Source organism: Eublepharis macularius, chromosome 1 (genome assembly GCF_028583425.1).
Source record: "Eublepharis macularius isolate TG4126 chromosome 1, MPM_Emac_v1.0, whole genome shotgun sequence".
NCBI lineage: Eukaryota > Metazoa > Chordata > Lepidosauria > Squamata > Eublepharidae > Eublepharis > Eublepharis macularius.
In genome coordinates, this window is record NC_072790.1 from 173,623,637 (window position 1) to 173,637,301 (window position 13,665).

The 13,665-nt window shown below is 43.9% G+C and overlaps 1 protein-coding gene across 3 annotated transcripts in view; it reads right to left on the minus strand.

Moving 5' to 3' along the window:
• MOCS1 (molybdenum cofactor synthesis 1) overlaps nt 1-13,019 on the minus strand; it is a 57,082-nt gene extending 44,063 nt beyond the window's left edge. For 2 of the 3 annotated variants that reach the window (XM_054978269.1, XM_054978276.1), the window contains exon 1: nt 12,648-13,019. In XM_054978269.1, the coding sequence (XP_054834244.1) occupies nt 12,648-12,938 (291 nt within the window). In that variant the 5' untranslated portion in view covers nt 12,939-13,019. The remainder of the gene's footprint in view (nt 1-12,647) is intronic. The other variant, XM_054978261.1, reaches the window with a different exon arrangement.
• Nucleotides 13,020-13,665: the final 646 nt, after the last annotated feature.

Sequence of the window (13,665 nt, forward strand, 5' to 3'; positions counted from 1 at the left end):
CTCCGGCCCCGACGAGAACTCTGCGGGCACCGTCTCGAAGGCCATCGGATCCGGCACCGGCACGGAGATGCCTTCTGGCTCAGGGGAGCCCAGATGAGGGGAAGGCGTGTGAGGAAGCACGATGACCTCCTCCTGAGGAGCGGGACGCGGCGACCGATGATGCTTGGTCTTCTTCTTCTTCTTCGCCGGTTCCGAAGAAGACCTCGGAACCGACGCGCTCCTCGCCTTCGAAGGGGACCTCAGCTTCGACCTCTTAGGCTTCATCGGAACCGATCCCGTCGGTTCCGACCGGGGACTCGGTACCAGGATCCTCGGTTCCAACGTAGGTCTCGGATCCGACCTGGTAGATGACGCGCTACGGGGCGGCCGCACCGGTCCCTGCGCTGGAGAGGCCGCTCTCGACGCCGAGGTACTCGGGGGACGCGGTTTCGACCCCGACCTCGCGGAGGCCACTGAGCCAGCTCTTGAATGCCGTTCGGCAGAGGGGCTAGGGCCGGCCTTGGGGGAGGGCAACGGAGCGCCTCCGGACATGACCTTCTGCCACAGGGAGGAGTTCAGTCGGGCCTTGCGCTCCTGCCGGGCCTTGCTGGTGAAGCCCTGGCAAATCTTACAGGCCGACACGTTATGGGTCTCCCCCAAACAAAACAGGCACAGTTCATGGCCATCGGTCTTGGCCATTTTCGTGTGGCATTGGAGGCAATGCTTAAAGAGAGCCTTTGAGGCCATCTTCAGGGGCACGCGAAAGGAAGGTCAAAAACAGTCCGAGTCAAATTACCGAGTCCACGACAAAGTCCAAAACGAGATCCGAAGAATAGTCGAGGTCACGAAGTCCGAAGTCAAAAGCCAAGCAATCAGTCAGAATAAAGCACGAAGCACAAAAAAGCACAGAGCAACGAAGCTCACGTTCTCTCCAAGCGGCGGCAAGAAGAGAACTGAGGGAAGGGGCCGTTGGTCGCTGGAGGATCACATGACCGTTTGGGCGGGAAAACGGTCGCTGAGGCGCGCGACAAACAGCCCCTTCGGAGCCATGGAAGCTCTAGAAAATTCTCCGGCGGCTGGCCTGCGCCTGCGCAGTCCCCATGTGTGGAGGCACAGAAGAACGAAGATGAACAAGAAAAAATACACAATTCTAAACATAACACACTAACAATACATATATCTATAAAATTAAGAGGAAAAGAAAAAAGAAAACAACCCCCCCTAAATTACACTACAAGTTGAGTTCCAATTTTCTCCGCAACAAGTATATATCATTTCTAGAGTCCTACTTATTCTAAATTAGTCACAAAACCCTCTTTTTTCTATTGTTCCTGTTTCTTAATCCATAAATCCAGATGACATCAAATCCTTATTATCCATTTCATGCAAAAAGTCTATTAACGCTTTCCATTCAGTCAAGAAGTTAACTAATGTCCTTTCTCTAATTAATGCAGTAAGTTTTGCCATTGACGCAAACTCCAAAACTTTTGTCAACCATTCCTCCACTGTAGGCAATGTTGGAGTTTTCCACTTTTGTGCATAAAGTACTCTTGCTGCTGTAATAAAGTATAAAAACAGTGTTCTAAAACTTTTTTCCAACTGGCTGTCCATTATTCCCAACAGAAAAGTCTCTGGGGGAGATCTTGAAGGACATTGTGCTCCCCACTTTTGATGGGGATACTGCAGAAATCTCCCCCCAAAGTCAATTGGGAGGCTCCATGGTGCAGAATGCTGCAGCTCAATTATTTACAGGAGCTAGGCAAAGCATGCTTATTACTCCCATTCTACAATCACTCTATTGGCTACCCATCAGTTACATGGCTCAATTCAGAGTTTTGGCTGTCACATGCAAAGCCCTTCACGGCCTTGATCCCCCACATGTATGGGACAGCCTCTCTCCCTATATTCTGCCACAGCAGCTTCACTCATCAGAACAGGGCATTCTGTGGATGCCACTCTGCAAATGGATAAAATCAACAGCTGCCCATACATGCACATTCTCTGCAGTGGCCTGCATCTTGTGGAATAGCCTCCCTGATGACATAAGGAAAGCTTCCACCTCCTAGCTTTCTGCAAACTGTGCCAAACAGTTATTCAGGGAGGCTTTTTTACACAGGTAATAGGGCTGTACTGTAAGGAAATGGTTAAAAAGATGCTCTGATAAAGGGATACAGACTTTAGACTATACTACAGTGCACTGCCTGTCACTGTATGTTTCTACTCAATCATTTTTACTTTGTTCAATATGTCATGTCAAACTGCTTACATTTGTTTCAGCTCTATATCAGATTTCTGCTTGTTTTCACATTTCTGCTATCTATCTTATTGTACTGTTTACTGAATGTCCCTGCTGTTGATTGTATTGAATTACACTGTGCAATTAGCCTTAAGTCTCCATGAGAAAGAAGGACTATAATGTTAATACAGGAGTTATGGCATTCATGTAATCATACAGGTTGGGAGCATGCACTGAGGAGCGGGCTAAAGTGCCCTCTCCTCTTTCTTTCAGTGATGGAAGAGACAGGAGGATGACTTTATCCTTTTCCCTCTTCCCACTGCAGCCTCAACTCATGTACTATTAGAGTCTGGGAATAAAGCTTCCCAGGGTTGGAAAAAACTGATGGGGGAGGAGAATGAGAGAATGGTTTGTGAATAACAACAACACTTATATACCACTCTTACAGACGGATTAGTGCCCCACTCAGAGTGGTGAACAAAGTCACTGTTGTTATTATCCCCACCATATAACTGGTGACCCAGGGCTGAGAAGAGTGGCTTACCCAAGGCCACCTGCAGAACTCATGGCAGTAGTGGGAGCTGAACCAGCAAAGTGCTGATTCACATTCCAACCACGATGCTACAGCATCTTCTGCTGACAGCTTACAGGAGCCAAACCATTGTAATGAAGGAAGATCTCTCACCTGTTCAGTCAGAAACTGATTATTTCCAGTTGACTCTGAAGAGCAGGAGACAGGCTTAGCTTCATTGCTGCTTGCTACAGGTTACTTTGGTGTTGCTGCGTACTGTATCCCTATACAGCAAAGGTATTTTAATTTAGTGTTCTTCTCAGAATAACTTATTGAGAGGTGGCTTTAAATTCATAAGCACTATTCTCCAAACAAAAGGATATTATGAGGGACAAATCTGTCCGGTTTTATTGCTTTATGCAGCAGAATTCTTTCAATGAGATGATCCCATCAAGGATGGAAGAAAGATTATCATCACTTGCTCTGGACTGGAGAATACTCTTGCAGTCCTTACTTCATGCTTGTCAGAAAAAAATATTTAGCTACACAGTTCTAAAATGCATAACAGGCTTCTTCCTGCTGTCATATGTGCTTTTTCCAAGAAGAAAAGCCATCACATTATAAGGTGGCAGGAATGAGACCACATCAGTGTGCAATCTGTGGATGTGACATGAGAATGCCATCTCTTTTCCTAACTGTGAAAGTGTATTAACTTTAAGCCGCAACGGCCTATTTGTTCAGAAGATTCTCTGTAAATTTTTAATCTGTGCTTGCACTTGAAAGCATGTTTTCACTTAAACTTAAACTGAGCTGTGTCATCCTGACATGGCTCCTTTATAAGATCCCTCTGAAATGAAACACAAACTGTCTAATACCAAACAGCTATTTTTTTCATATGGATGATTGTAATATTCCATTACAGTAGATTTAACAACTCAGTCTTAGTACCCTCCCCTTGAACTGCTCTTTGGACAAAACCTGTTCTATAGGAGTTTCAAAGAGCAGTCCAAGGCAGGTTTTCATTTTAGGGGAAGGGGGAGTTCCCATCGTGAGTGGCTACCTGGTCCACAAAGTTTTTTAGGTAGCAAGGATCACACTTCTGTGTTATAAGACAGAAAACAACCTTCCTAATTAGCCCTTTGCCAGAATGCACATATGTTTAACACTCCCTCTTCCCAGGGTCAGCACACCAAGGGCTTGTTTTGAACATGTTTCTGTTCCTCTTTTATGTTTCCTGTGCTTCTGAAATATCAAGGTTATAGAATCCTGCACCTACCGAGCTTTAAAAAAAATCCAATATTCATTGTTCCTGGGAAAAATGAGAGTGAGCATTCTATCTTGTGGTTCTTTTTCTGAAAGTTTCATAAAATTCATCACATCGCTGTTAGACTGAAATCCCAAGAGAATGAATCTAAATTGGGACAGCACTTCGGAAAACCATTCATCCTTTTAAAAAAAGAGATGTATTGCTCAAGAGATGAAGCAAGAACTTTCAAATTAACCATTGATACCTGTTCAGTAATCTGTGTCATGTGAAAGAAGTAGTTACAATATATAATTACACAGTAGCTCCCATTACACAGAATTTACAGCTGGATTTTAATAACATCCTAGCTGGAAATTTTAGGAGAAAGCAATAAGAATTAGAACCCATAGAGTTATTGTCACAAGTCCTGCAAACAGTTTATCAGCTGAAACTTAATCCTATTCCGAGGACGGAACTCAGGAGAAATACACTGCTTTTATAACCTTTTCTGACTCTTGCACACCTCTTTAGTGAGCATGATCACTTCAGTCTCCTTGGCATTCAACAAATAAAATATCATTTTTCTTTGGGACATCTACCATTATTCTTGAAATCTTAAATGACAGGTGTCAAATCCACATCCTTCAAGCACTTCTTTCGAAGTTACAGAAAATCTCAAGACTGTTGTGACAGTTTTGGGACAATTCACCCATCCGAGTACTGAGCTGCTCTACATGTTTCCATGAGATGCTGTGACCATATTATAGATTACACAGGAGAGAGAAAAGTAAGGGAAGAGGGACCAATGAGTCCTTTTGTTGATTAAATTTATTAGATTTTTTTTTTTAAAAAACCCACAAATGGGCTTAGAGCCGGTCACATTAAAATTTCAATAATATTAAAATAACAATACCCAATAATTGAGTAAAATAAGCAAACAGTATAAAATTTAAAAAACACACACCCAAGAGGTAGGATTTTGATGTTCACAGACAATACACCCCTCTCAATAATCATGGGGGTAGGGCAGGCAGATTACAAAAGTATCTTAATTAAACAATTTTAATTATGCCATGATAATGTTTAAGGAAATAGAATATGGCACAGGGAAAGGGAAAAATCAAATTGCTTAGCTTCTGGAACAAAAAACGACATTTCAGAGCACCTGGTTGGCCTTGATTTAAACTCCATCAAGTTCAAGTCTGCGTATCTTTCTATTCAGATTAATGTTATCCCTCCCACGCATCCCTCTGTTATATCCCAGACTTGTTTTGATCACCTAGGAGGAAAAAGAAGACCAAGATATGGGCAGCTGAAATGCAGAGGCAGGAAAAAAAAAGCAGTATTCACCTGCTTAACAAATTCTGAAAGCGGAAAAGGATGAATACTGTGCACCTCTTTTCAGAACACTCCTGAAGTTCTCTATGCCCCTTCCTAAACAGTGCTTGGCCAGACAATGAAGACACACACATGAAGCTGCCTTATACTGAGCCAGATGGTCTATCAAGGTGGGTACTGCCTACTATCCAGAGTCTCAAGTGGAGGTCTTTCACATTACCTACTACATGATTCTTTTAGCTGGCGATGCGGGGATTAAACCTGGCACCTTCAGCTCACCAAGCAGATGCTCTGCCACTGAGCCACAGCTCTTCCCCAGAACAACGGCTGCTATGTTTGTTCCAGATGCAGCCTTGGCAGTGATTAATGGATATTTTAGGATATTTGACATAATCACAAGTTATTAAACTGCCAGCGGCTGCCTTGCTTTAAAGAAATAAAGCCTTAGGACAATGGCTAGATAGAGTCTAACAAACTGGTGTTTCAATTAACTGTCTGCTTCCATCTCATAAGTTCCTTTAGCATAACAGCCTGGCAAGCAGCCATCAGCTCAAGATATAACACCCATGCCTGAAGAAATACCTGCTTTAAGGCTACCTAAGGAATTCTATTGCTGAAGAGTACGAATACATTGCAAGATTTTCTTTCCTGATGCTCTCTCCCATTGCTTATCCCTTTCAGCTCTTCAAGATACTTGATAGCCACACCTATAAAAGGCAAGCCCTCACAAAGTAACCCTGAAGATCTAGCTTCAAAAAACTTGGGCAGGATTAAAAAAAGTGAACCATCCCCTTGAAAAGGGTTTTATCTCAAGGTTTTGACACTTCTCATGGATATAGTATTTCAGTTCCAAGTTCTGCGGGTTCTTCACTTTGACATCTTGTCAGCTTACCTAATTCAGTTATTAGCATGAAAACTGAAAGAAAATACATTTATGATTTCACTGTCCATGGAACATCATAATTATTTTGCAGGCATCCATTGATTTAAAAAATCAATGCATACAGCACCTTGACAGAACCTCAGGGTGCCTTGGTAAAACAAAGAGGAGTAAAATTAAGTCAACAGGACACGCAGTTCAAGTACCATGGACTTGTATTGCAGGGAGGTAGACTTGGCTTTTGCATTTTAACAGATCTCTACAGAGCTCAGGGCAGCATATATGTGACTAGCTGCTTCAGTGATTCTAAAGGCAAGACTAGCAAGACAGCTGCTGAAATGCTTTAGATACAAGCATATCTAGCCTTTTTGCAGTTGGTTAGATTATATGATTTATACATTCTTGTTAGATGTTTATTGTTTTGGTTAATTCACATGGGAAAGTCAAATCAGTTTCACTGCAACCCCAAACTTTCATCACAAGTCATTTTCACTATTTCTTAACCATTCAGGAGGATTCGAGTCCAGTAGCACCTTAGAGACCAAGAAGATTTTCAGTGTATAAACTTGAGAAAGCTTTTGCCACTGGAAATCTTTTTGGTCTCTAAGGTGCTACTGGACTCAAATCCTGCTGTTTTACTGCAAACCAACATGGCTATCAATCTGGAACTCCTAACCATATAGGGAATCAATGGCAAAATAGTTCTAGCAGAGTCTACCAGATTACATAGAAGACTATGGTTAGAGTTTAGCATAGAAGCCTGGCTTTTTGACAGCATTTCTAGTTGTCACAAGGGACCCCACACTGATAAAGCATTATGTAGTGACTAGCAACAAAGCTCATTGTGGGGAAAAATACAATGGGCTCTAGAAAGGGGAGGGTGGCCAGGTGCGCATTCCCTCCTCCTACATCACTGATCCTGGCCAGATGAGGGCAGGGGAGGGCATGACCACCTCCTCAGCATCTGATCCTGTCTGAGTGAAGGGGGTGGGCATTACCACCTGCTCTGCACCTGATCCCGACCGGGTGATGGGCTGGGCCTTGCTGCCTGCTCTGTGCCTGATCCCAGCCGGGTGCAGTGGGGGTGGTTATTGCCGTCTTCTCTGCTCCTGATCCCAGCTGGGTGAAGAAGGGACAGGCATTGCCTCTTACTCTGTGCCTGATTCTGGTTAGGTGACGTGGGGGGGGGGGGAGAGACATTGCCATCTGCTCTGCCGGCAGGTTGAACGGGGGGGCATTACCTCATGCTCTGTTCCTGGCCAGGTGAAGTGGGTGGGCATTGCCACCTTCTCCTCACCTGACCACAGCCGGATGAAGGGGGCCGGGCATTGCCACCTGCTCCATTCCTGATCCCTGCCAGGTGAAGTTGACGGCGGGCATTACCTCCTGCTCTGGGCATTGCCTCCTGCTCCGCTCCTGCTTCTGCCTGGGTGAAGGGGGGGTGGGCATTTCCTCCTGCTCCACGGCTGATCCCAGCCAGGTGGATGGGGTGGGCATTGCCACCTGCTCTGCTTCTAATACCAGCTGGAAGAAGACGGGAGGTGAACATAGTCACCTGCTCTGCATCATCCTAGCTGGGTGAAGATAGGGACGGGCATTGCCACCTACTCCACTCCTGATCCCACCTGGGTGATGGCAGGGTGCAGGCACTGCCACCTGGTCCGCTCCTGATTTCCGCCGGGTGAAGAGGGGATGGGCATTTCAACCTGCTCCACTCCAGATCCCAGCTGGGTGAAGTTGGAAGGGGGGTATTGCCCCCTGCTCCACACCTGATCCCAGCTGGGTAAAGGGTGGGCGGGCATTGCCACCTGCTTTGCTCCTGATTTCGGCCTAGGCTTCCTGCTGTGGCGCGTTCTGTGGCGGTCTGGCTGCCTCATCTGGGTTTCCCTCCACAGCAGCACCCTCTGGAGGTACACCAGGGTAGGAAGTGAGTTGTCTTGAATATGCTTAGCCAGGGTGGATTTGATTTAAATCAAACTGATTTAAATCACGATTTAAATCACAATTTAAATCACTAGTCATTAAGGCTTGATTTAAATCATAGTTTTCTACATAAAGACTAATCCTTGCTGGTATAACTTTAATATGCAAGTAGATGCCTGCCTTACCGATAGGTAAAGGAACTTCATTAAAGTATTCCCAAACTGGGTCTCTTTTACGGCCTGCTGCCATTATAGGTTTTTTCCTCCAAGGAAAGAATGTGATAAACCTCAGGTCATACACACAAAAGATCCAAAGACTTGTGCAGTATTGTGCTCAAAAAGTTTCACGTTCATTTTGTACTGCTTGCCCCTCCCTCCTCACACTTAAATAAAAAATCCGATTTAAATAAAAAAAATCTGATTTAAATAAAAAAATCCGATTTAAATAAAAAAAAATCTGATTTAAATTTAAAAAATCCGATTTTTTTGATTTTTTTAAAAAAAATCATTGATTTTTACCCACCCTGTGCTTAGCCTTTTATATAGTACGATTAGTGTTAGGTTGTGCCAAAATAATTAGAAATGAAGTGACTACACAAATATAGAAGCTTTGCAATTAACTCAATTTACTAATAATGCGGCAGCTTGCAAAACCATTCATTGCAAATCTAGTTGAAGAACCCAATTCACCTTTCTAAAAAATGTTGAACATACACCGCATGACAGCAAATCATGCGGCAACTCAGGTTATTCTGAATGTCAAATCCTATTTTTACAGAAATACCTACAGAAACAGAAAAATATCAGTTCTTTTCTCCAGTTTAATCCAAGAGGTTAAACTTAAAAAACCAAAAACAAAATATAAGCCTTTATTAACAACCAACATACTCAAATTACTACAAGAGTTACATTAAGTAATATTTTATAATTATTATTCTATTGCAACTGCAACAAATTGTTTAATTCATTCTCTATGTACTGGAACATATGGGAGCAGCTTTTATTTAAGTTCCTCAAATTTTAGATCTTTGAAATGCTGGCCAAATACTGGCCAAATCCCATATTTTAGTCAACCTTTCTCTGTAGAGAAAGACTTGAACATACCAGTGTAGCAGCCTCTTGATTTTGCTTTTGAACTGTAATTACATAATTTAACAGAAAGATTATGAGGAAAAGGAAGATCAGCATATAGAATTTTTAATACAGTATTAGCAATCATTTGGGAGAGAAGGCAGCATGGTATAGCCCAATCTCATCAGATAGTGGAAACTAAGCAGGGTTAGTACTTGGATGGGCAGAGGAAGACACTGGCAAACCACCTCTTCTTCTCACTTGCCTTGATAGCCTCTTCCTGGACTCGTCATAAGTGGATTGTGACTTGACGGTACGTAAAGCCACAGAGCAAACATTTTCAACAAGTTCTGGACCCCATATACCCACCATATAATGCGGAAATCACCATTCCTTTCCTGACAAAAGTAATATTTTCTATTTGTTAAAATTGAATTGGTGCTTTTACTATTGGCTAGTTCTTTTTGTTTCTCTCAATCCATTAGAGAAAAGCTATCCAGGAAAGAGAGGTTTGGTTCCCACTACAGCAGTTTTCCCAGGCGCAACATTTTTCTTTTCTTCCCAGGTTTGAATGGCAAAGAAGTGTGCTTCTGGTGACACCACTGTGTTGTAAATTCTGCTTCCTGCAATCCCAGGTTTGGAGCCCTTTAGCCCGCCCCCAAACACTGTAGCCCTGCCTATTTACAAAGACTCGCCTTTGGACTTAATTGCCTGGTCATGCTAGACTATAACACCGACACATGAAAATATCCTCATGCTCATTCACATCTTAGCTGCTTGCTGGAGCTATTAATACACATCTCATGCCTTCTGCTCAAGTTATCTGAATCCGCATCTTAGAGCCTCAGGGGAAAACACAGAAACAAATCTAGCCCATCCCCCTACACAACTCAGGAAATTCACAGCTCTTCCCCCACCCACCTCCTTCAGTGACCCCTGCTCTATGCCCAGAGGAAGGCAAAAAACTTCCAGGATCCCTGGCCTATCTGGCCTGGAAGAAAATTCCTTCCTAATCCCAAAGTGGCAATCGGTATTACCCTGGGCAATAAGAAAGGGCCACAAGAGTCCAGCTCTGACTCATCCCTTCATGCACTCCCGTTCTTGATCTGTGTACAATCATATTAAGTCAGAGAATCATCATAGATGTCAGGCGACCATATAGTCTCTTCTTAAATACTTCCAAGGAAGAAGAGCCCACCCCTTCCCAAGGAAGCCTGTTCCACAGAGGGACCACTCTGTCAAGAAGTTCTTCCTAATGTTAAGCCAAAAACCCTTTTGCTTTAATTTTAACCCGTTGTTTCTGGTCCAAACGACTAGGGCAACAGAAAACAACTCTGCTTCATCCTCTATGCAACACCCCTGCAAATACTTAAAAAGAGCTACCGTATCACCTCTCAGTTGCCTTCTCTCCAGGCTAAACATACCCAGCTTCTTCAGCCTTTTCTCATAAGACATGGGCTCCAGACCCCGTCACCATCTTTGATGCTCTCCTTTGGACACATTTCAGCATGCCAATATCCTTCTTAAACTGTGGTGCCCAAAACTGAATGCAGTACTCCAAGTGAGGTCTAACCAGAGCAGAGTAAAGCGATACCATAACTTCAAGTGATCTGAACTCTATACTTTTGTTGACACAGCCTAAAATTGCATTTGCTTTTTTAGCTACAGCATCACATTGCTGACTAATGTTCAACGTATGATCTATTAAGACCCCTAGATCCTTTTCACATGTGCTGCTGCCAAGACAAGTCTCCTCCATCCTATACATTTGCCTTTGATTTTTCCTATCTAAATACAGGACTAGACATTTATCTCTGTTGAAATTAATTTTGTTAGTTTTAGTCCAGTTTTCCAGCCTGTCAAGATCACCTTGAATCTTGCTCCTGACTTCTCTTCTGTTTGCTACCCCTCTCAATTTAGTATCATCTGCAAATTTAATGAGCATCCCCCTCTTTCTTCACCCTAGTCATTTATAAAGATGTTGATCAACATAGAGTCCAGGTCAGATCCCTGAGGCACTCCACTTGTCAACTCCTTTCTAAGAAGATGAGCAACCATTTACAAGCACTCTTTGGATATGATCTGTCAACTAGTTACAAATTCCCCTAACAGTAATAGGATCCAAACCACATGTTACCAACTTGTCAACCAGAATAGAGATAGCCAGATTCTTGGAATGACAAAAATGGCTTTTTCTAGCAGGTGAACTTCACAACCTTCCAACTTGCTGCAAGAAGATATTTCACAACAGACTCCACATCTTAGATCTTGCTCATTCTGTATAACAAGAATAAACGTTTTAGCAGAAAAGATTAAGAAGTTGTGCAATAACAATCATGTCAAAATTTCTTCACCAGTGAGTTGTTTCTCTATCCCCAGCCCACCCTTTGAAGTATGATCTTGGATCTACCTGCAGACAAAAGCAGAAAACAATTGGCCTTCCACAATATTATCTAAACCCTTTTATTACAGTCAACAGAACTTATTACTATGGCACTCGAACATACTATGCAATTGACCAACTGTGGTTCTCACGTCCATCATCTCTCCAGAAAAACAGACCCACACTTGTCAAAATATATGTGAATGCATTATGACCAGCAGCTACTTTATAAAAAAAAATCTCATACCACAAAACACCTGCATACATAATGTTACATAACGTAAGTAATATTACCTCAATTTGTGAATCTTATTGGAAGTATTGCAAACAATGTCACCTTGACTTTAAAAAGAGTATTACTTTAGATAATATAAACTAACATTTAGCCCCATGCCCCAATTTCTGCATTTCAGGTCAGGCACACTGGCACCTCTATGCCACTGAGAAAGTATGCCCTGCCATTTTACATAAGATCAGGAGACTACCCACTGCCAGGGTAAGAATAAACAACATGTAGTCACATGCCCTCAGTAATCCTCCTCCTTCTAATTTATTTAGACTCCAACTTAACGTGGTACTAATATAACAATGGCCATTTCCACACACGTTGAATAATGCACTTTCAATGAACTTTAGCAATCCTTTGGAAGCAGATTTTTTGTTCCACACATGGAAAAGCAGTTCCAAATGTTCACTAAGGAGTATTGAAAGTGGATTATCCAACCTGTGTGGAAACAGCCTATGGCTCAATTTCAGAATCCATTGTAACAGCCAAATGTATGCAGAAGAAAGTGTCTCTGAGCACCTGCAGAGCGTGATGCCTTTGTTGAAGTCACCCCACGCCTCGGATTAGGAGGGCATCACATTCAGATGGCCAGATGCGAGTTCCCGCTGCGTTTGAGCCCCCATACCCTCCCTGGCAGACACCGTCCACGCTGTTCCAGCTGCTTACTTTCGTAGTTACGGCATATTCAGCAGAGCCGCAATTGCGCCATCGGCCCTCTTTCCTTCCAAGTCAGCCCACAAAGCTCCAACCGCCAAGAGCCCCACGGGGCCCTCCCTCCCCGCCCCCTTTCCTCACCTGAGCCGCGGCGGTGGGAGCTTGGAGCGCTTGCTGCTGCCTCACGGGCACCCCAGAGCGGCAGCCTCTGCAGCCGAGCTGCCCTCTGAAGACGGCTCGCAGGAGTAAACCCCGGCGAGCCCGCTGCGCTGCGGCGGCCACTGCCATGGGTCCTCGTAACACGCCGAGCTCTGCTGACACCTTCTCGGAACAGCAACACGGCAACGGCCCCGGGCAGAGGAACGCGATCGGAGAGGAGGGTCGCTCTCCGCCAATAGGAATCCTGCGCCGGCGGGACTCTTCGCCAAGCATTGTGGGATGTGTAGTCCATTTGCCCCTGAGGAGGCCTCAGGACGCTGCCGCGGCGGTTGCTTCTCCACGATGCTGAGCTTCGTTTAGCCGGTAGTCAACAAGCCCCCGCCGAAGTCATTAGGAGTTACTTTTGAACAAACAGGGATGCGCTAGAAAACTTTTAGCCAGAGAAGCTGCGCGACATCTGTCCCACGATGTTTTCTTGAGCGGCAGTTTCTAACACGGGGGACGTTTATATATTTGTTTTTATGGCCAGTTTATGTATGTTTGTTATCTGAACAGTTCTCCCCCCACCCACGCCTTTGTTTAATAAGACCGTGGGAGCCTCTTTCTGTGCCTTTGGCAGCTGCCTTAAATTATTATATCAGATGAAACTTTTCCTGGCAGTGGGAGGGGGAAAGTTTCTATTCCGGTTTTGCTTGTTAATAGCATAAAATGTCTCCAGCAGGGCACGACGGCAACAGCTTCCCCTTAGGGTTGCTCCCTTTTAAAGGGGTCCCTTCTAGCTGTGCATTTGATCAGCAGGCAATCCGATGTAATTCAACTTAACGCCATGAAAACCTTCAGCTGCCCACAGCGGCCTTTTTTCCTGTCTAGTCGGCAACCTTGAGTGATTCTGCACACGTTGGATAATGCAATTCCAATCCTCTTTATAAATCATTTGGAATGGATTTTTTCGTGTGCGGAACAAAAATTCCACCTCAAATGATTGATAAAGTGTATTGAA